The sequence below is a fragment of the Perissodus microlepis genome, chromosome 9, assembly GCF_051167445.1.
Source record: "Perissodus microlepis isolate ML-2025 ecotype Zambia chromosome 9, ASM5116744v1, whole genome shotgun sequence".
In the NCBI taxonomy this organism is placed as follows: Eukaryota; Metazoa; Chordata; class Actinopteri; order Cichliformes; family Cichlidae; genus Perissodus; species Perissodus microlepis.
The window spans coordinates 29,016,329-29,036,835 of record NC_140469.1 but is presented as its reverse complement, the minus strand read 5'-3'; the positions used below and the strand labels follow the sequence as shown (position 1 = coordinate 29,036,835).

Genomic DNA, 20,507 nt, shown 5'->3' with positions numbered 1-20,507 from the left:
TCGTTTCCTAATCGGAAAGTCAATGGTTCAGTGTTCGGCTTCTTTAGTCTGCATGGAGATGTATCCTTTGGCAAGATACTGAACTGAATGCATTCATTAGAGTGTGTGAATGTTACAGAAGGTGCTTAATCAGGGAATAAAGTGCAGTATGAATGTGTGTGTGATTGGGTGAAAGTGCTTTGAGAGCTTAATTAGAGAAGAAAAGTCCTATTCAAGTCCATAAACAGATGCCAGTGGATGTTTCCACAGTTGAAGGGTCTTAAACTGAGTCAGTTTATTGTTATAAATAAGTTGTCTTTATTGGTGTAGCAAAAAAGTGGAATGAATGAAATAAAAGTGCATATTGATAATAGTCAGATGGTTAATGTCAGCAAATAACAGACTTTTTGCACAGGCTAAATGTTCATTGGCCTTTATTTACTAATATTTGTGTAAATGCTCTTATCCTGCACTTAAAGTGTGTATGCAAAATTACCACTGGGTTTATGAACCAGCAGGCTTCTGCAGCTCCATTTCTCTATTTAAGGAGACATGTTTACTTCCAGGTGAAGCAGTGAAAGTAGTGATGAGCTTGCACAAGCAGGAGAAAGTCAGACTGAAGAAGCTGAAACAATCGTGTCCAAAGAGGAAACCAGGTGCAGCTTCTGAAATGTTTCCACCGGTGTGATGATATATTTGGGTTTATCTTTAGTCTGTGCAGCTGTGCTTTTTGGGCTGACAGAGACATCAATCTAAACAGCAAGAAAAATGTGGAGGGACTGGACTTGTGATAGAAAAGTGAGAAAAGCTGTGAAGTTCGTGTTGGTGTTTGAATCCAGTTTGATCAGCAGTGTGACTCTGGTGGATAATTAGTGTATCCAGACCACCCAGCTCATCACTTACTGAACAGGCAGTTGACTCCTTGTCTTCTCCAACATATAATCTAAAAATAATATCATCCCCAATTACCTGCATTCATTTTACATTTAAGGTCCTTATTTTATACTATTTAGTTATTGAATCGTTTTCTCGTTATTATTTAAGTGTTTTTCTTCTCTTCTGACTTTAAGATAAGGTGAGCAATCACTCGTTTCATTAAACTGAGTTTGTGAAAGCAGGATTAAAGCACATTTAAACTCCCCAGAGACTATTGTTTATCATGACTTGGCACAACAGAAACATGCCGTGTTTGTTTAGATTTGGTCCGATGGCTTATTTTCATCCTAATGCAAACCGTGATGAAGGTTGGGACTGAACTCAGTCCATGCCTTTGTACAGACATCATGCATCTCACTGTCTGAAGCTGTCAGTCTACAAACTTTGGTAAAAATGACTTTACTGGAGGTTATAAGTTCACTGTATTCATCAAAAAAAGAAACAACCTAAATGTCTGTCCATGCGACTAACAAGTAATTCAACTTAAAGTAACTTTATTTGAATTGTTATGAAATTCCTTTAAGTTCAGGCTAGTTTCTGAGTGCAGTTAACAAATATTTAAGGCAATCCTGACATTGTTTTTTTTCTTTAGCATAAGAGCTCTGATACATTCTAATATAATTTTAAATAACAAAGAACACTCTTATATTATCTGAGTAAAGTGTGTTTGTGTGTGTTTGTGTGAGAGAGGGCTCAGCATCCTGCCACCTGGCTGGCGAGTGATGCTGTGAGGGGGTAATGGGCCACACTGTACCCAATTACTGTGAGTGCTCAGTGGGCCAGACATAATGTATACACACATCCACACACACACTGTCTGCATTAATCAATTTAAAATTCTCTTTTGTTATTTCCAAGGTCAACAGTGGGCCTTCTAGCCCAGTTTCCTCCCCTGATTCTGAGATTTATTACAATGCAGCTCTGGGCATGTCCTCACAAAACAGCCTTAAATGGAGAGGATTTATTCTGCAAGCCCCATTAATCTATAGTCTTAGATTAACACAGAGCTCACTTTTAGTTCTAACCTACAGAGAGAAAACCTATAAATCTGCAGGTGAAGGCAGGTACAGACAAGCTGGGGAAGAAAGCAGCCAGTCTTATTGGTAATGTTGTTTTTAGGAGGTGGAGGAGACCAAAATTGGAGCAAAAACTGAGGAATTATAATAGTCAGATGGACATAACTAGTACTACATATTAAAGATAAGATTGCTCTCGAACTGCTGAATATGTGTGCATGAAATAACATACTCAGATCTTTTAAATTATTAATACAAAGAAAATGTGATGTGTCACTTCTTCAATAAACTATTTAAAACATTAAAATAACTTTATGAAAAACAAAGAGGTCAAGGTGGGTCTTCTTAGATATATTAATATCATAGGAATCATTATTAAAAAGTAATCTGATACTTGTCTTTAATTTAGAAATGATCTAATATCTAAAAAATTATAAACATAATGTAAAAACCACTGACATCAAGACAAGTCCTTACAATAAATGGTAAATAATGGATGGTTTTGCCCCAAATCCAGCACCCTGAGACAGGAATATGAAATGTTATATTTTTTAATTTGGTTTGGAGTTGGGACTGTTCAAATTTACCTCCACTTTCAGATAAATGTCAGTGTAACATGGTTTTAAATTGCAGTGTGACTGCAAACCTGTACGTTTAATTAACTTCTGCTAACATTGATGTTAGCAACATTGGCATGTTGGCAGAAATAAACCAAACGGCTTGTAGACAATTTGTCACAAATACCTGCATTAATGCAGGTATTTAAAGCATATCATATTGTGATATTGTATGTGTGTTATGACATTTATTTTCCACTTAAGAGAAACTATGATAAGCCTTTGAACTACATAATATTACTGTGATTAAGTAACACATGCTGTGCTATAGGTAGCAGTACAACAGGTGGTACGTCAGTCTATTACACAAAAATGAATCCGCACAATCTGGGTTTCACTGTCTGTTCAAGTTTATTTCAAGTATATTTCAACAGATTTGCTGTCACTTTTTCCTTGTGTGCTGAGTATTATTTTCAGATGAAGATTGTTAAATGGGTCCATAGTCAAAGTTGAACCAAAACCTTTTTTTAATTCTGATATGGAAAAATTAAGGTTTAAACATCATAAAATAAAACGTTTTAATATTCTTGAAACCAGCGCAGCGAGTTAATTAGATGTTGATTGTTTTACTGGATATTTCAAACCCAGAACATGTCAGATTCAGTTCATATAGAAACTGAAAAGAGCAATGAAATGGCACACAGTACAGGTTTCAGCTCCTCTTTAATTTTTAGAAGTGAAGCTTTCTTATTGCGTTATTCCTGCACAGACATGAGAGTGGATGAAAAATTTAGCAGAACTGAAGCCATTTCTGATTTTATTAAGTGTAAAAACTCTGGGCTAACCTTTTCTTTTATGCCATCACACCTCAGATTATTGATTTAATCTGACTGTGGGCCACTTTTCCTCACTTTAGTTAACCTCTCCTTTATTTCTTCCCCTCTTGTTCCATCCCTGCACCACCGGTTCCACCAGCAGCTATTGTTATTGAGACACACCTCAGATACACACTTTCAATCCGACTCTGATGGAGGAAAAAAACCCCAGAAACACTCACAATCTTTGTTCCGTAGCTAGTTTGCATAATACATGCAGTGTACTGCGCTTGTGTATCTTTCTGTGAGGACTGTGTAACTTTCTTTGTTTGTGGTGTTATGGTTCAGTAAAGGCCACAGTATTTGCGTGAAATTTGCTTTTAGTTTGCAACTGAACATATAATCAAGAGTGTGTACTTTTTAACTCAGTAGTGTACTAAGGGGAAAGTCTAATATAGTAAATGTCTGACACAGACAGATGCAGGATGTACTAGTAGAATCATGATGCTCTACCTTCTTAAGCTTTTTAAATTATTGGGGTGAAAGGTTAGTATCTAATAGCTAAATACAAGTGATGACAAGGAAACATTGTATTTGGATGTTTTGTTTACGTTGGTTTTAAACCAGTTTATCAAACAGCTCAGAGGCCTCTTAGTTGGTTGTCAACCCTCATCTGTTGTCTGTAGGTATTCCCTAAGCAGTTGACAAGTTGTTGCTGTAGTCTGCTGGCTGCTGCTGGGTGAATTTAGTTGCCAGCAGGGTGCTGTGGTTAGTAGTTTGCTTGGAAGATGTTGACTTGTCTGCTTGTCGGCATCTTCCACATAAAGAGATTGTAAGAAGATTTTTGGGGCAGCACCTTTTTGCAACCCAGCAACTGCTAAACCCCCAGGTACACTTTCTCTACTAACCAATGGTTGCCAAATGGTTGCAGACCAGTCTCCAGGCCTGTGTGACTGGTGCTAAATGAATAGGGATGGGTATCGTTTAGGTTTTATCCGATACCGGTGCCAAACCGGTACTTTTGAAACAGTGCTCGTTTTTGCACAAGCTTTTCAGCCTGTGCAAGCTGTGTGTGAGCTTTTTATGGCTCCCGAAGTGGGGCTTCAGGAGGGTAAGGGTTAAAAAAAGATTTGAGAACCATTGCTTTAAATGAGCAAAATTAAATACTTATTTTGGGGCTGAGTAAACAAAGTTTTTCAGCATCTTTTTAATGAGATTTGACAAGTGAGAGGTGATTCTGTACATGACTGCTAAAGGGAAAGCTAATTAACTTATTAGTACATAATTAGTACATAATATGCATACAGTTTATTAGACGTCTTCTCTTGAGACTGAAGTCACTGATTGCATTTCCATGTTCATAAAATTTGACTTCTGACTTCGTGTTGGAAGGAGCCATTAGACGATGGTAAACTGTGGCAATAAAAAAACTTTACAGAGTCAGCAGAAACACTCATGTCGTGGCAATCAAACCACAATTTACTGGTAAATTAAGTGTTCAAAGTGTGCCAAGAAAACATTCCCCAGTCTATCTGTATTGTTGGCAACAGCATGGAGTCATCTTTTTAAAGCCCAATGACCCTGCTGTCTGCAGTCTCAGCATAAATGAAGTTTTGTCAGAAGTTTTTCTGTCCAGATTTAGTGAACCGATGCTCTTCACAACCTCCAGTTTCAGAAACCTAACACAGCCCTTTGTTGTAGTCCATCCACCTCAAAGTTGGTGTGTTTGTGTGACGTGAATCAGTCAGGATTGTTTGATAACTATATAACACTATAATATTTTTTTTCTTTACAACATATTTTAAAACTGGAGATGAAATGTTTGAGTGGATGAAACCGACAAATTAGAAACAAAAATCTGCAACTACAGTAGAAAATCACAGCAGCAGAGGACCATAAACACCCACAAAACTCCATTCAATCTTAGTAATTAGAAAAAAGCTATTTTCACATTGAGAATACACTGATGATCCACGATGATCTCAGTGTCCTTAAAAACTTTATGTGGGCGATCATAAATGCTCCAATAATGGATTTTTATTTACCTCAGCTGCACAGAGATCGACTGGAGACATGCTTATATCAGGCACAAACATTATTGACAATATTTCTTTTTATATTTTCTCAGTTTCATTAATAATGGTTAATATCTGTCAGTTAAGCTGTTTTGACGGCTAACTGTGCAGCTGGGCGTTGTTCAGCGATATTAGTAAGTTACTGCTCAACATGTTGCATTTACAAAACATACTCTGGAAGCAGAAAAAATAGGATTTCGCTCAAATTTGGCACTTTGGGGTGATTTTTAAACCAAAATTAAATGAAACCTGCTCCAGTCTGGGATATGTGTACAGCATAAGTTACCATAGTGATCTAGCTCGGTAAAAACAGAGCCAGCAACTTTGTGACACTAACCAGTCTGACTTTAAACTGGACATATCTCATTAACCCATAAATCTAGCTTTATAGTTGCATCCCTCCGGGCTCATGCATGACCCAACTTGGTAACTTCAAAGTTGGCAACTTAATCTGCACTTCTCCTTTAGTAAGTTAGTGCTTAGTGACAGACAGTACAGTTTTTTTCTGTTTGTGTGTGTTTGTGTGTGTGTGTGTTCCTTCTGAAACTGCAAATGACACTTCAGTGAGTCGTTGTCTTTCCTTCCCTTTCCTGCTAGACTTTCAATATGAAACAGGAAGCGTTGCTCATATTTCTCCTAATATTGCAAAGCAGCTGTTCAGACAGTTTTTCTAACTAAAAATGCAAAGGACAGGGCTGGAGTGATAATTCCAACGTACTGATGGAGTTTGAATAGCAAATCATTATGTAACTCCTTCATGCTTTAGTTCTGTACTTGGCTGCTGTTTATTTTTTGTTATTGTTTATTTGTGGATAGTTTAATAGGGGGCTTTGTGTGAAATCCTCAAATTTAATAAAAAGGATTTGGATTAAATCATCTATTTTAAAATGCATGATTTGTGTGTGTGTGTAAACTGTGATGGCTTGCGTGGCTGTGGGAGAGTTGGATTAACGGTTATTTAGCCAGATTTTTATCTGTGAATAAACATTGCAAGCAAAGAAATGCTCTTTGGGGTTCAGCGGGGTGCGGTTTTCCTGCTTGTGTGGTTGTTCTTGGTGTTTTGTTGGCGCAGGAAGTGAAAGCAGACAGACCACAGTGAAACCAGTTCTGACTAAACCCAAACATAACCCATGTTCTTCCTAAGAATGAGCTGTTAGAAGTTGTCCGGCAGGAATTGCATCATAAAGTCAGAAATCTGACTCCTGCATGGTTTATTTTTCTTAAATAGAGAACAGTAATGAAGCACAATCTTATTATCGACTGTATTTCTGCTGCCTCTTAGAATGTGCTACCTTTAGATAGACGTGTTTTTAGTCAAACATGATGACAGTTTTACAAATAAGCTTCACACCAGAGACCTTGACGGACCTAAATGTGTGATATCACTGGTTTAATGTTTCTGTTAAAATATAAGCAGAGATGAGGTGAAAGGGAATTAAAAATGTTTTTCTTTCTTCGGGTTAAATTTAAAAGAGGAAGTCCTCTGCAATCTGAAGGTATCCAATTAATAAACATATCGTAAATCTAAGATCAATCTTTGTTAGATTCGACTGTTAAAATGGTTGTTTATGAACAGAGAAAAGAGAAGAAAGAAAAAAGAAGGAAATCATGGACCCGGAATTCTTTGCAGTTTATTTAATGTTTTGTTTTGGGGTTTTTTTTTTTGAAGGCCAGTCAGGAAGTTGGTTAGCATTGCCTTGGTTCCTTTGATTGAAAGAAAATACCTTTTTTGCAATAATAAAGAAGTTTATCAGTAACATATTATTTGCAACTTAACTGAGATCTTCCTAAAAGCAAAGCACTAACGTTAAACTATAAACTACACCGCATGATGTCAGCATAACCAAGAATAACCCTATTTTTAGCGTGATGACACTGAAAATGTCTCACAATGTAAAAGCTTCATAATTCACAGCTGAGATTTTTACTTAAGCTTCATATTTTTAGGCTCGTCTTAACCCAGACCTTATTTCAGATGAGTCGGCGTCAAACCTCTCCATTAAAACACATTAAAAACAAGGAAGCTGTGTAGTTATTTCCTGCTTTTAAGCCTCCTCTGCATCACCCTGGAGATGCCCACAAAATGTAATAACGTACAGCATTGAGTTTGAAGTAGAAGCTGGTTCAGGATGATCAATAAAAATGATGGACAGTAAATCAAGCCGTCCATTTTCTTCAAGTTATCTATTTAACAGCCACATTTAACAGGGTGAGAGGTTGGCTGCACCCTGGGCACGTCTGTAGCCTGTCACAGGGCCACCACAGAGACGACTATTCATGCTGAGAAAACAGGAAAATATAAATCAATGAATCTCCAAAAAGTTGATTCTGTTCATCTGGACGTAGCGTTCTGTGGGAGAAACGTTTCGTCACTCATCCAAGTGACTTCTTCAGTCTCAGCTGACTGCAGGTTTCCCCAACCTTATAAACAGTACATTTGCATAATGACTGAAACCAGCCCACTGAAGGAACAATGGGCTGGGAGGTCAGTTTCTTAATCATAATTATGCAAACACCGGGTCTCTGTGGCTTTTAAACCCCAAAACACGCTGCGCCAAAAACTCTGTTACTCTGTTTGTGTCGGGGGACGCGACACAAACAGAGTAACATAGTGTACGCTGTTAAGTGCAGGAGGATTGCCAGGATTTATACATCGGGGAAACCAAACAACCTCTGGCGAAGCGGATGGCACAACACAGAAGAGCTACCTCGTCAGGCCAGGACTCTGCAGTCTATTCACACCTACAGGCCAGTGGACACTCTTTCAAGGATGAGGATGTACACATCCTGGACAGGGAGGAACGCTGGTTTGAGGGCAGAGTCAAGGAGGCCATTTACATGAAAAGGGAAAGACCATCTCTGAATCGAGGAGGGGGCCTAAGGGTACATCTTTCGCCATCTTACAATGCTGTGATTGCAGCCATTCCCCAACTCTCTGTGAATGGTACTCATGGCCACTGATCAGTGGGTTTTGGTCAGTGGTTGTTGATCAATGGTCATGAGAATTTGCATAATTATGATTAAGGAACTGACCTCCCAGCCCATTGTTCCCTCAGTGGGCTGGTTTCAGTCATTATGCAAATGTACTGTTTATAATATTTGGGGAAACCTGCAGTCAGCTGAGACTGAAGAAGTCACTTGGATGAGTGACGAAACGTTTCTCCCACAGAACGCTACGTCCAGATGAACAGAATCAACTTTTGGAGATTTGGAGGTTCCTGGATGATTGAGAATTTATTAAGGCGATAAATCAATGAAAGCATATAAAGAGCTAACTTGAGTTTTTTGTGTAGAATCACATAAAAACATATAAACAGGGAAATTGAAAAGAGCCAGTTTTCGCCGTCTGACTAAGATGTGTCCGGGACACCACCTTGTTATTTCAGAAGGAGGCGCCGGGGCAGACCCAGAACACACTGGGGAGATCATGTTTCTCTGCTGCCTTGGGAACACCTCTGCCCCCCCCGGAAGAGCTGGAGGAGGGGCTGGTAATAGGGCGGTCTTGGCATCTCTGCTTGGACTGCTGCCTCCAAAACCTGGACCCATTAAGCATCAGAAAATGGATGGATGCCATATGTATCATAGTAAAGCAAGGTGCTGGGTATATTAAAAGCTATGGAGACTGTGAGAAATCATTAGGGGCTCCTGTGGTGGTTCTGGAGGTCAATGTCAACTAGTGTTTAATTCTTATTTGCTCACATGAAAACTGTATACAATTCAGCACACATCAAGATATTTATAGAATTACAGCATGCTGAAAGACGGCATCTTTCAGTTCAATGTTTGAGTTTTATAGCCCACAACGATACTATTTTTCATTCTTATTGAACAAATCTCATTTTAGGCAGCAAGCAGACACAGTTGGAACATGAGTTGGGGGACAGTGTTCAGCCTGAGGATGTGGTGGAGACCAAAAGTTGAGCTAAAAGAGAGAAAATATCTGATTTTGATTCGTGTGACCTAAACCCAACAGTTAATCTGTCATCATTGCTAAAATGTTTGCAAAAAAAATCTGTGGGACAATCCCAAAAGGTTGATTCTGTTCATCTGAACGTAGCATTACATCCAAATGCACAGAATCAACCTTTCGGGATGTCCTTCCCTGGATAATTGAGCATGCATCAAGACTGTGGAACAACCCTCTGACCACAGGCTGATCACCTGATAAAATAAAGTTCACACTTCACCTGAAAGATCTTTAAACATTACAGCTGTAATCTAAGTGGGCTTTACTCAGCTCCAAACGGCAGATAGATGGAACCTGGATATGATAATGTGTACGTTTATATCAGTGATGTCAGTCAGGATTTCAGGATTGCCACACAGTAAAGCATTGCTTTACTTCAGGAACCTTTTCTCGTGCTTTCTTATAAGCGCTCTTATCCATTTTTTAACCTCTATACACATCTTTTCTTTTCCTGGATTCCTCTTTAATCCCCTTTCTTGTACTACAGCCTACCGGTCCATTCTCCTCCTCCTTTATTCTCCCGCAGCGGCAGTTAACCTCACATAAGACACTAATCCAAAGATCAGGATTAACAGAGGAGAAGCACAGGAAGCACATATTCCCCTGTACAATTGTATGTGTTAGCATGCGGAGCAAGAGTTGGGGGAAAAAAAAGGAAAAACAAACAAAAAGGGGTCAGTGGTGTTCACGTGTGCACTCATGAATGAAGAGGATTCACTGGAGAGGATTTTCACACAAACTGACCCAGAAACATGAATGTGAGGAGAAATGCTGTGCGTGGGTGAAACACACCAGTGAGCTTGTCATGTTGGCTGGATGACTCATCCAAAATTTGGGATGTGGACCGGGAATTTTGCATAATTCCAATTGAGAAATTCACCTGAAATCCTTTTCAGGCAATATGAAATGATCCATTTAATGAACTGAACTGACCGTCAGACAGGAACTGTAATGGGTTTAGAGCGCTCTGATGTTGGTCGCTGTGCTGCCGTTAATGATACCCTGACATTTCTTTTCAGTGCACAAGCAGCGAGCGGTTACATGTTGACTCAGATCAAATGTTTCTCTGTGGATTTAGACCAGACTCAAGGCTTCCTGATTATTTTTCCCCCACAGCGACGGGTACTGAACCTGAAGTCTGTAATAAGCAATTAATGTCAGATAAAGAGTTTTAAAAACACATCAGAACAGGATTCTCAGAGCTAGTTTTATACACAGAGACGGTTGCTTTTAAAATCTAAAAGTTTAATTGGCACATTCTGATCTGTTTTACTCTAGATGACCACATCCAGTTTTGTTCCTTACCTTTGACTTAACCACCATATTCCCTCATTACCTGTCAGGTGAGCCCCGGGCTCCAGACTGAGTGCTAGCCATGCTGCAGCAGATTGAGCCATCGTCCAGCACCCTGCAGCTGGTTGCCAGTGATATGAGCGACATCATGGACAACCTGGACACCCGCGATCTCGATTTAGGCGATGGAGATTATGACACGACAGACACCAATGCACCTGGTACCTGCCATCACTTTGCACTCTGTACAGGTGTTTCTCTACTTGTTGTGTAAGCGATTTGTTTGTGTAACTGTTTATATTTTTTCACCTAGCAGAGGGTTTGCCTTTTAAAGAGATTTACAACACAGTGGGTTTCAAGGAGACAGAGGCCAAAGTCTACCTTTCCTCTCCCATCACTGTCAAAATCCTGGAGGTGGAGCGTTTCACCTCGGTTCAGGACCGCTTCAACCTCACCACGCAGAGGAGCGTCAACAAGGTGAAGATCTTTTTGTCACTGTAGGGAAAAAAATGCATTTAGCCATACACTATACATGAAACATGGAGGTAGCCACTGTGACGTCACAGTTTGAGCCAGAAGGGACTATATTTGTAGAAGACGATGGGGTGCTAAGTTGCAGCTAGATGGTTAGCAAGCTGAATCTGTATATTGTATTGATGCAACACACACACAGATACCTGCTGATTAGGGCTAAGCAAGAAACTGAGTACCAGAGTTTTACTTACCAATACTGTAACATAGGTGATGGTTTTTACCTCCCAACAAGGCACAATATTTGTCCATTAAAATGCTCTTAAAAGCACCAGCAGTAAAAATGCACTGAAAAGGTCAATTTTAGTAACTTGACTTAGTTGAGGTTGGGTGTAGCAGCACCTGAGATGGCATCTACAGTCATGGATAAAGCAGAAAAAGTCATTATTCCAGTGTTTCAGGAAACTTTTAGCTGCTTAGGAAAACCAGGTGACTCGATTACTTAAAGATTCCAACAACGTAGTAAAAGTTGGCAGGTTATCAACCATAAACAAAAGAAATGATGTCAAAATTCAAGACTAAATCCCAAACTTTATTTTAATCCCATTTATTTGATGAGCTTTTTGAAATGATAAACACTGAATGTAAATAACTGGAGGCCCTGCTGTGTGTGCAGTCAATGCCAGCTGTGTATAAAATTGAGATGAAACATGGAGAGTTTACATGGTTGGTGAAGAGGAAGGAGAAGCACTTCATCGATCTCCACAGAGAACTGAGAACATACAAGACCTTCATGAAGATTCCACTTCCACGCAGGTACCTCAGTGCCTCCTGTGCCTATTCACAGTTCATATTTTATCTTCACTGTGCTTTGCAGAGCTCATTTTTCCTGCCTGTATTTCCACTGCATGTTCTTGGATTTGAATACACAGCCTTCTAACAAAACTTTATTTTATTTCTCTCTCTGCAGTCACACGGTGAAGAGGAACATACCGTTGAGGAGTGAGGTGAGCCAGATCCCAGAACTCCCCAGAGGAGGCGATGGCGAACTGGACAGAGGAGTTTCCAGTCGAAGGGTAAATTGCTCCTGATGGCCGATATTTAATTTTATGGTACCAGATTTATGTACTACGTATATTAGATTGTACTGAATATTTCTCATTGTTTCCTTGATCTAGAAACAACTGGAAGATTACTTGAATACTGTGCTAGCGATGCCGATGTATAGGAACTACCACGCTACGGTAAGGACACAAAAGTAACTACATTCTGCTCATTTTCAGCTCCATGTTTTTTGTTTTTGGATTCTATCAGAGTCACTTTGCATAATTCACAGTTCCAAATAATCCTTCTTACCTTAAACTTGGCCCCTCAGGTTTAGGTCCAACCCCCTCTAAGCCAACTTCTGATTGGCTACATCTTGCAAACAGGTTTAAGTAAGAAGTGGGCAGGGCTTCTTTATCTAACATGACCGGGTTAAAAAAGAGAGAAAGAAACTGAGTGTTTAGAGGATTCTGGAATCTGAGCTTCATTTTTAAAAACTTTGGCATAATATGGCTTAATATGAACATCCACTGTAGTAACACTGTATATAATAAAGAAAAGCATAACAGTTAACCTTGAAAGGTTTCAGTATATTTTGGAAAACACTGACGACCTTTTCAGGTCAACTTAGAAGATGATAAAGTAGACAACAATCTTGTGAAAGTGAGTTTATAAATATTTTTGCTTGATTTTCAGATGGAGTTCATTGATGTTAGTCAATTGTCTTTCATTCACGACCTGGGACCAAAAGGACTGTAAGAATCATTTGTTATCAATATGTCAATTTTTCACTGAAGTCTAGCACTTTCAGAATTTCACTGGATATATTTCTTAAATTTCTACTCAAAGATGGTGTAGGTGGGGAGTGCAGGTTAAATATTTAATCTTGTCTTGCTTTGTATAATAAGGTTCTCCTAACCAATCCTTTCTAAGTATTTTTCTATATTATGAACTGTTCTTTTGTCTTTTAGAGAGGGAATGGTGCTGAAGAGATCCGGCGGCCATCGGATCCCCGGCATGAACTGCTGTGGTCGCAGCAGAATGTGCTACCGCTGGTCCAAACGGTCAGTAAATAATCAGGATTCTTACAGGATGTTTGCTTAGCCTTAATAGTCTTGGTCATTTTCAATGTGAGCTTGTGATATGTCACAAATACACAGCAGCTTAGGTAAAACAGGAAATGACGGGGAAGCTTAGAGACATCTTTCCCGGTGCATCACCTCGTCTATGCAGAAGATGCAGTGCTGTATTTATTGGCTGTTTAATCTGAGGAAAGGGTTCAATTCTTGGGGGTTCTGAAGTGAAAAGTTAGTACTCGATCTAAGAAAAACATTTGAATCTATCTATCTAACAAACGTCCTGAAGATGAGATTTAAATATAAAGCATTTAAAGCAATGTTTTATGTTATGCTATATTATCTGGAACCTTATCTGTACAAACCTTCCTTAGATTTATACTTGAAATTAGTGTTAAAATCACTGTAACGGTCTGCAAATTGTACAACTGTAGTTCAGAATTGTTAATGCCTTGGATACGGAGTAAAATGCTGACACGTCATTTTAACAGAGCCTCTTATTAATGGCAGGAAAGAAGGGTTAACAGGTAAGTCCACTAAACAACAAGAGGAAACTTTGATTAGGATCGTCAGTGTTGCCACAGCTGACTGACTCAAAAACAGTAAAGTTCTTTCCATTTAGCTTTAGATTCATTTTCTTTAGCAAACAGTAGAGTTTACCTTTGATTCTTTTTATTTAAATCCTTGATCTTATTCCCAGGATGTGCATCATAAGTTAAATGCAAATCCACACTCAATCAACCAAGGATAGGAACTAAATTTAAATATTAAATTACTGCCTGCATGAACCCCTGGGTGTGAAATGGTGAACAGAAGGTTATGAGAATATTAGAAACATTGCTCTGTGTATTTGTTGCGCTTCATAGGGGGTTTCCTGAACCATCCTGCTTGGTTCATTACATGTAGGAAGAGTTGACATTTAACCAGTTAAATATGTGCCACGCCAAATGGGGTATTTAACCTTTTTAAAATGCCGTGATCCATCATAACAGATAAACATTTTGAATCTAAGAAGCTTGTCAGCTTTATTTATTTATGTATTTATTTTATTTTAAAGGGGAGCTATTATGTTTACATAAGCCAAATGGTGTTTAAGGAAGTATATGACAATAAAAAACTTTTACTTAAAATACTGCCTGTGTGTGTGTGTGCAGCTGGTTGGTGGTGAAGGACTCGTTTCTGCTGTACATGAAGATGGATTCAGGCGCCATCTCCTTTGTAATGCTGTTTGACAAAGAGTTTGGCATCAAAATGGACTCCAAGGACACGGATACCAAACACGGCGTCCGTGTGGACAGTCTCTCCAGGTCTGCGATGGCTATTTTTACTGCTTATGTTCAATATTTTAAGGCTTGAAGAAAATCAGAAACTGAAGTAGTGTTTGTGCAGGTCCTTGGTGCTCAAGTGCAACAGCTACAGACATGCCCGCTGGTGGGGTCAGTCCATCGAAGGCTTTGTCCAGAAGTATGGCTCAGCCTTCCTCAAAGATCACCGCTTTGGATCTTTCGCTAGAGTGGAAGTGAACATCCCTGCCAAATGGTAACCACACTGACTCTTTCTGCTGTAGTTACACTCACATTTGACATCTTAAAACCTGTTATTTAACATTCAGATCACTTCTAGTCAAAGTAGTTTCAGTTCCTGAGTCACATTAGACCAAGTTAGGGATACACCGATCTAAATTTGTGGACTGTACATCGGGCCGATCCTGTTGACAGACTCTTAGACGATTTCTTTATTTCAGTTCTTTGTTGTTCTGTGTTTACTTCAGTTTAAAAGCAGCAAAACAATATAAGAGAACCTCAGTAATGGATACCTCCAAAACACACATCACTATTCTGCTGCAATAGGTAAATGCATCATAACTGGAAAGCTCTCAGCGCCTGCTACAGAAAGTGAATGCAGAGCTGTTAAAATGCTATTTAATGATGCTCTCAAGTGAAAGAGTGAGTGAAGGCTGCAAAGTTCAACTGCAAGTGAACGCATCACCATTTAAACTGAACTTCTGGATAACAGCGGGTAAAATCCACTGCCATTATAAAGCATTACAGTACAGTTTCCATAAAAGCAAGCGAACAAGATGTGGATACAGGTCAGTTTTTTCTTCACTGCTGTGACGCTGATGATTCAGGCAACTTAAAACTCATGGATACGAGCTGATCTGTGTATGAACTGAGCTTCTTTTATTTATTAACAAGCAGTAAAAAACAGCCTCACATCTTCCTCTTAACCTTAAACTGAAGCACTTTAGTGCCAATCACCAGACCCAGGATCACTTTAAAAAAAAGTCTAGACGATACCCGGTCCAGCTGGCACAGCGTGCAGGTTAGTGTGTGTTTGTGTACTTCTGCCTTTGTGGGAACCGCTTTGAAGTTTAGACTTTAAACATGAGGACATTTATAGAAAGTGATGACCCACTTTTAGAGATTTAAAGACTGTAGCTGCGAGGTTACACAAAGAAAAAGCATTATGTAAGAGGCAATCCTCACAAGGTAGATGCACAAATGTGTGTCTCGCGCTGGAGTAACCCGACACAAAGCAAGGGAAAGTGAGACTCACCTGCTCATCACCTGTCCTCCCGCTGGGGAACCCTATACCATCTGTGAGACACACTGTGAGTGAGTGCGTGCCTGCTGTCAAGAGCATAAGGATTCAACAGGCAATGGACAGATTGAAAAGTGAGAGGAGAAGTGTTTGTTTCATTTTTCTTTCTGTCCAAACAAGAGCAAAAAGCATCAAACACTGCAATGAAACCAGAGGACGGCTAAAGCTGAAACCTCGGAGCCTGAAAAATGAACCTGGTGCTCAAGTTCCAATAACTGCAGGTCCTCTAATGTCCACTGGGGCTGGCTTCAAAAGTGAGTCAGTTCCCTACAGACTCCCATGTTAAAATGCCTAATTTTACAGCAGAAGTAAACATGTTTACAGCCTCCTGCAGAAACTGTTTTGTCTCTTAGGGTCAGGGAAAGCTGGAACAGCTGGGTTTGAGGAGGGACGAGAACACGCTCCCATTCTCTGTTAAACAGAAGCCAGAGCAATCAGCAAGTTTTCCCACCTGGTGCACGAGAGAGAGAAAAAACGAGGAAATGAAGTTGGAGGAAGGACATGAGGAAGGGTGTGACAGGGAGAGGGAACAAAGAGGAGGGAGGGCAAGAAGTGCACGTCAGGCTACGTCGCAGGTTATAATTCAAATAGCACAAGAAAAAACTCTATTCTTACTCTGCCCCTGATTCACTCCTCCTACATAAATAAAAAAGTTAGCACTCCACTCACGAGTCAAATAGAAATAAAAGCAACTTAAATAAGAGTCAATCTCAGCGAGTTAAAGCAGCAGACACATCACAACCTCCGCAGCTGTGTCTTTGTCAGAGAAGGTGGGCAGATGGTAATTACATGCAGGAGGAGATGTGATGATGCCAGGGAGGTCTGTGAGGATAGTGTTGCAGTTTAATTCAGCATGCATGGCTTCCACAACATCCTACAGCAGGGGTGGGGAACTCCAGGCCTGGAGGGCCGGCGTCCTGCAGGTTTTGGATGTGTCCTTGATCCCACACAGCTGATCTAAATGGCTAAATTACCTCTTCAACATGTCTTGAAGTTCTCCAGAGGCCTGATAATGAACTAGTCATTTGATTCAGGTGTGCTGACCCAGGCTGATATCTAAAATCTGCAGGACACCGGCCCTCGAGGCCTGGAGTTGCCCCACCCCTGTCCTACAGCAACACGATGACCAGTCAGGTTATAGATAAGTGGGACCCTTCATCAGGACCCTGATTAGAAACCGCTCCAGGCTCGACGCATAACTCATAATCCCCCAGGTTAAAATCAGCTGAGACAATTTGGAATGAGTTGGAGTGCAGAGTAAAGGAAGGACAATTCAGCTTATGAAGGGCACACCTTCAAAATAAAAGAATCCAGGTGATGAAGCCTTTGTACTTATTTTATAATTTTATATGTGGTGAACTAGTTCTGATGCCTTCTGTGTTGTTGTTCACAGTAGGAAAGAAAATAAAGAAAGTGTTGAATGGGAGAAAAAAAACAGATTTCATGGACGTCTTGTCCTGTGCTCCTTCAATTATTTCTTTTTTTTGTACTTTTTAATATGAAATTTAAAAAAAAAAAACTGTTTTGGACTGATTTTCCAATTTTGAGAAGGCGATGATTGAAGTGTAATTTGTGGGTTTGTTTGTGGTTCTTCTGAAGGTACGTGAACGGGAAAACATACATGGAGGATGTGGCCAATGCTCTCGAAGAAGCCAAGGAGGAAATCTTTATCACCGACTGGTGGTGAGTGTTCAGCGCACACAGAGCTGTGTGTGTGTTTCATAGTGCACTGAGTGCATGTGGCGGTCACCTCTAAGAGAGGATTTCTGGTCAAATAGATCAGTTACAGTCCAGCTACTGTTACACACACACACACACACACACACACACACACACACACACACACACACACACACACACACACACACCCATTAACGCTACAGACAGTATTTGTTTTTATAAATCAGTCTTACCGCTAAACAAAAATACTAGATTTTACTTGCATATATATAATCATATATATATAGAGAGTGAAATGAGGGGAAAACCTTTTTGGCCTGTTTCATCCCGCAGGCTGAGTCCAGAGATCTTTTTGAAAAGGCCAGTTGTTGAAGGAAACCGATGGCGTCTCGACTGCATACTGAAACGCAAAGCGGTAAGAAGGACATTTTTCTTAGTTTTTATAGCAAAAGTAAAGCTGCCGTGTCAATTTCTCCATATTGATAATAATACAAAGTATTTTTCCCTCTTTTATTTCATCCGAAAGCTAAATTTAAGGTTGTGTCCTGATTCATAATTGTTTCCCTGCTCTCCTCCACAGCAACAAGGAGTTCGAATCTTTGTGATGCTCTACAAGGAGGTGGAGTTAGCTCTGGGCATTAACTCAGGATACAGCAAGAGAACGCTGCTGCGCCTCCACCCCAACATCAAGGCAAGTACACAAGTGTAAAGGTCTTCTGCAGGTTCATAATGGCTGACATGTTGCATTTCTTCTCTAAATTTTGGGATATTTTGTTCACCAGGTGATGCGCCACCCAGACCACGTCTCCTCCGCTGTGTACCTGTGGGCGCATCATGAGAAGATCATCGTCATTGATCAGTCGGTGGCCTTTGTGGGTGGGATTGACCTTGCTTATGGACGTTGGGATGACAGGGAACACCGGCTCACCGATGTTGGGAGTGTGACGCTCTCTCACTTGGAGCAGGTCACTTCTTCAATTTAGTGTCACTTTGTGCAAGAATCAAAACATTTCATAGACCTCCTAAATTCCCATCATCACTCTCCACAGATACTTATCTCGTTTCTTTCAAATAGACTAAAGGATTTAATGCTCTGCTCACAACAAGAAAACCCTGCACAGAAACATACCCAGACAGGTGTTTAGAACCCTCATCCCATGTTCTGATATTAGGTGCTAATTAACCTCCTTATAACCAAGGGTGTTCCCCAGGGAACCATTCTAGGGCCTCTCAAATTAATAACAGTCTTAGCCACAATATCACAAATGCCTACTCCAACTTTTATGTTTCTGATAGAGTGATCTGCTGCTCAAAGTCTTCTTCTAACCAAGCTTTCTATCAACTGGATAACTTTTTAAAAACTTTTCTTAATAAAAAATATTAAAAACCCAAAAAGAACAGAGGGGAAAATGGGGAAAATGATCTAAAAATGAACCCAATAGTCATAATTAATATAAATTAACTGAATTAACTGGATCAGACTTACATTAAAGAAAGCAGTACAAGAGTGATAATACATCTGTTTTATTACTGTTTATTAGGCTGCAGCTGCCTCTCCCGGCATGGCTGCCCAAGCCAACGGCAGTGGTACGTTTTCCCAGAGCAACGGAAAAGGCGTATTCACTGTGGCAGACTCGATGGACCAGCCAAGGCTAAAGAGTCACGGGAGGTTGAGGAGGACCAGGATGAGCATCAGAAGACACCTGCAGAAACACGGGCTGGCCCATCCCGATAGCGACAGCGACCTGGAGCACGAAGAGTGTGAGTTTTGCAAAAGTGCATGCACAACACAGCAGATGCACAGAACACGCTTATGTCAGGGTGCATGGGTGTACTTTCACTTTAAAAAAACAAAAACTGCTTACTCGACTTTATGTGCAGAGTGTGTCTCTGCAAAAATAAAAGATTTTTGCTCACCAGCGCTTAAATTATGTTGTGTTTTCATCCTTGCCTTCAGTATTTTCACAAGGTTTTGATGAAACAGATGCAATTTGTTTAGGTTGGCTTAGGCTAGGTAAGACAGACTGTGAGCCACATGGGACTCTATCGACTAATGATATTGGTATCTTCTGCCTCCATGTCTCCATCACATGCTGCTCTTTTTAAATGTAGTTTCATAGGATGATCTAAAATGGCTCTTTTGATGTTGGAGGTTGCAGACCCATGGGTTAGGTAAACAGTACTGTGTGCTACTGGTGTACGATTCATGCCATTTTGGGAATGACAGTGCTATGGAAGATGATAGGTGACAGAGTGAGGTAATCATCAATAATCAAAGCATCAGCTTTGCCCCCATAAAACTTTGCAAAGTTTAGTGAAATAGAAAACAGGAATTAAAGACAAATTAATCTAAAACTATTAGTTTAGGTTATTTTTTGTCTTTCTATGTTAATCTCTTTTAAATACATTTCATCTTAAAATGTAAATTTTTACTAGGTTTATTTATTCCTTGCTTTTATTTTTTCTATTTTTATTTCCTTTCTTTTTATTACTTTAATAAAAACATTTATTATTATCTGTTTATCTTTATTAAATCGATACACGCATTCTTTCTTGTTAGCTATTTCTTTACTCTCTTTTTGTTAAATTAAAACATTTCTTCCATTGTTTTCATCATATTTGATGGTGGCGTTCGTGCTGATGCTTTCTTATCTGCCTTGGTCTCGTCAGTCTCTCGTATTATGTGGCCGTCAGAACTGCATCAAGAACAGCTGAAATTAACCTGTAGTTAATGAGGTGTTATTAATTAACATGAACTCAAATGGTCCTGCTTAGAGGGAAGAAGGTGATTTGATGTGTGTTTTCATGGGCGCTGCGTTTAGGTTGGTCTGACAGCATCAGCAGCCATCAGGCTCTGATCCCCGGCAGGCTGTCAGAGCCGAGGGTGGCCATACCGCTCGGCCTGTGCCAGGCTGGTGAGTTGGAAGCAGGGTGGCTGCTAGATCGCCTGTTTTGCAGTGTGCTTTGCTGTGGTTTGAGCTTGACTGACTGACA

The 20,507-nt window shown here is 39.9% G+C and overlaps 1 protein-coding gene across 5 annotated transcripts in view; it reads left to right on the top strand.

Moving 5' to 3' along the window:
* LOC146380728 (phospholipase D1-like) overlaps positions 1 to 20,507 on the top strand; it is a 51,281-nt gene that overhangs the window by 14,954 nt on the left and 15,820 nt on the right. For 3 of the 5 annotated variants that reach the window (XM_084939996.1, XM_084939995.1, XM_084939994.1), the window contains 14 exons: positions 10,689 to 10,859; positions 10,952 to 11,115; positions 11,786 to 11,925; positions 12,080 to 12,185; positions 12,288 to 12,353; positions 12,850 to 12,908; positions 13,125 to 13,217; positions 14,384 to 14,536; positions 14,619 to 14,768; positions 17,433 to 17,516; positions 17,847 to 17,928; positions 18,094 to 18,204; positions 18,296 to 18,478; positions 19,055 to 19,274. In XM_084939996.1, coding sequence (XP_084796122.1) covers positions 10,721 to 10,859; positions 10,952 to 11,115; positions 11,786 to 11,925; positions 12,080 to 12,185; positions 12,288 to 12,353; positions 12,850 to 12,908; positions 13,125 to 13,217; positions 14,384 to 14,536; positions 14,619 to 14,768; positions 17,433 to 17,516; positions 17,847 to 17,928; positions 18,094 to 18,204; positions 18,296 to 18,478; positions 19,055 to 19,274 — 1,750 coding nt within the window. In that variant the 5' untranslated portion in view covers positions 10,689 to 10,720. Of the gene's footprint in view, positions 1 to 10,688; positions 10,860 to 10,951; positions 11,116 to 11,785; positions 11,926 to 12,079; positions 12,186 to 12,287; positions 12,354 to 12,849; positions 12,909 to 13,124; positions 13,218 to 14,383; positions 14,537 to 14,618; positions 14,769 to 17,432; positions 17,517 to 17,846; positions 17,929 to 18,093; positions 18,205 to 18,295; positions 18,479 to 19,054; positions 19,275 to 20,335; positions 20,429 to 20,507 lie in introns of all 5 variants that reach the window. The other 2 variants (XM_084939998.1, XM_084939997.1) reach the window with 2 other exon arrangements.